The sequence below is a fragment of the Perkinsus marinus genome, assembly GCF_000006405.1.
Source record: "Perkinsus marinus ATCC 50983 genomic scaffold scf_1104296932248, whole genome shotgun sequence".
Lineage (NCBI taxonomy): Eukaryota > Perkinsozoa > Perkinsida > Perkinsidae > Perkinsus > Perkinsus marinus.
The window spans coordinates 1-938 of record NW_003215484.1 but is presented as its reverse complement, the minus strand read 5'-3'; the positions used below and the strand labels follow the sequence as shown (position 1 = coordinate 938).

Here is a 938-nt window from a genome sequence, read left to right as displayed (position 1 = left end):
ATCCGGATGTAGCTGAGTGGAGAGCTCTGAGGGTGAAGTACAGCGCGACTTGGGTGGTACCTGGTCTGTTCTTGGCAATGCCGGATCCTGTCACTATTGATGATGGATTCAGCAGAACCAGTCTAATTAGTAGATCTGGTGAGCTGTGGCAAAGTGTTATTATTGTCATACCACGCCTTGTTCAGATTTCGATTCGGATACGATGTCGGAGTCTCGATCACCGCCAACGACTCCTACGTCGCTGCCTCAAACGGAAGAGAGCGGTGAAGTCAGTCTAGTGGGCAAGCTACAGGAGCTCAACGTTGGCCTTATATTGAGAATCAACCAGATGCTCGAAAGGAATGATGAAACGCGTAGTGAGGGCAGCGATATGGTGTGTTGATTATCTCATAAAGTACTAGAGGTGTGGTATTAGACTCTCTGGTGTTGATTATCTCATAAAGTACTAAAGGTGTGGTATTAGACTCTCTAGTGTTGATTATCTCGTAAAGTACTAGAGATGTGGTATTAGACTCTCTGGTGTTGATTATCTCGTAAAGTACTAGAGGTGTGGTATTAGACTCTCTGGTGTTGATTATCTCATGAAGTACTAGAGGTGTGGTATTAGACTCGCTTGTCTTGTATAGGTTGGTATGATCCTGACGCTATCTTACCTGAGTCCATAGAGCACACGGATATCCCACTAGGAGACGGCTCCATACCAAGTGCAGAGGTCCTCATCACCGCGTATAAGTCCATGACTAAGGTGAGAGTGTCAGTGAGGGATGGCCACAATCTGTCTGGCCTAGGTCTTACAAAAGCGTCCTAATGCGGCTATCGCCCTACACTGCCATGCGGGTCTTGGTCGTACTCTCGTCCTCATAGCTCACGTCATTGTCCATGCCCTAGGCTGGTAAGACCTTGTCTGGTTGCTGGAGTGCGCTGATAATGATGAGCAT

General features: G+C 47.3%; 1 protein-coding gene across 1 annotated transcript; it reads left to right on the top strand.

Moving 5' to 3' along the window:
• Window positions 1-185: 185 nt before the first annotated feature.
• On the top strand, window positions 186-356 carry Pmar_PMAR009615 (hypothetical protein; the record flags this gene model as incomplete). The annotated part of the gene is made up of 1 exon (XM_002785620.1): window positions 186-356. A coding segment is annotated over one exon (171 nt), but the record flags the coding sequence as incomplete, so codon positions are not given.
• Window positions 357-938: the final 582 nt, after the last annotated feature.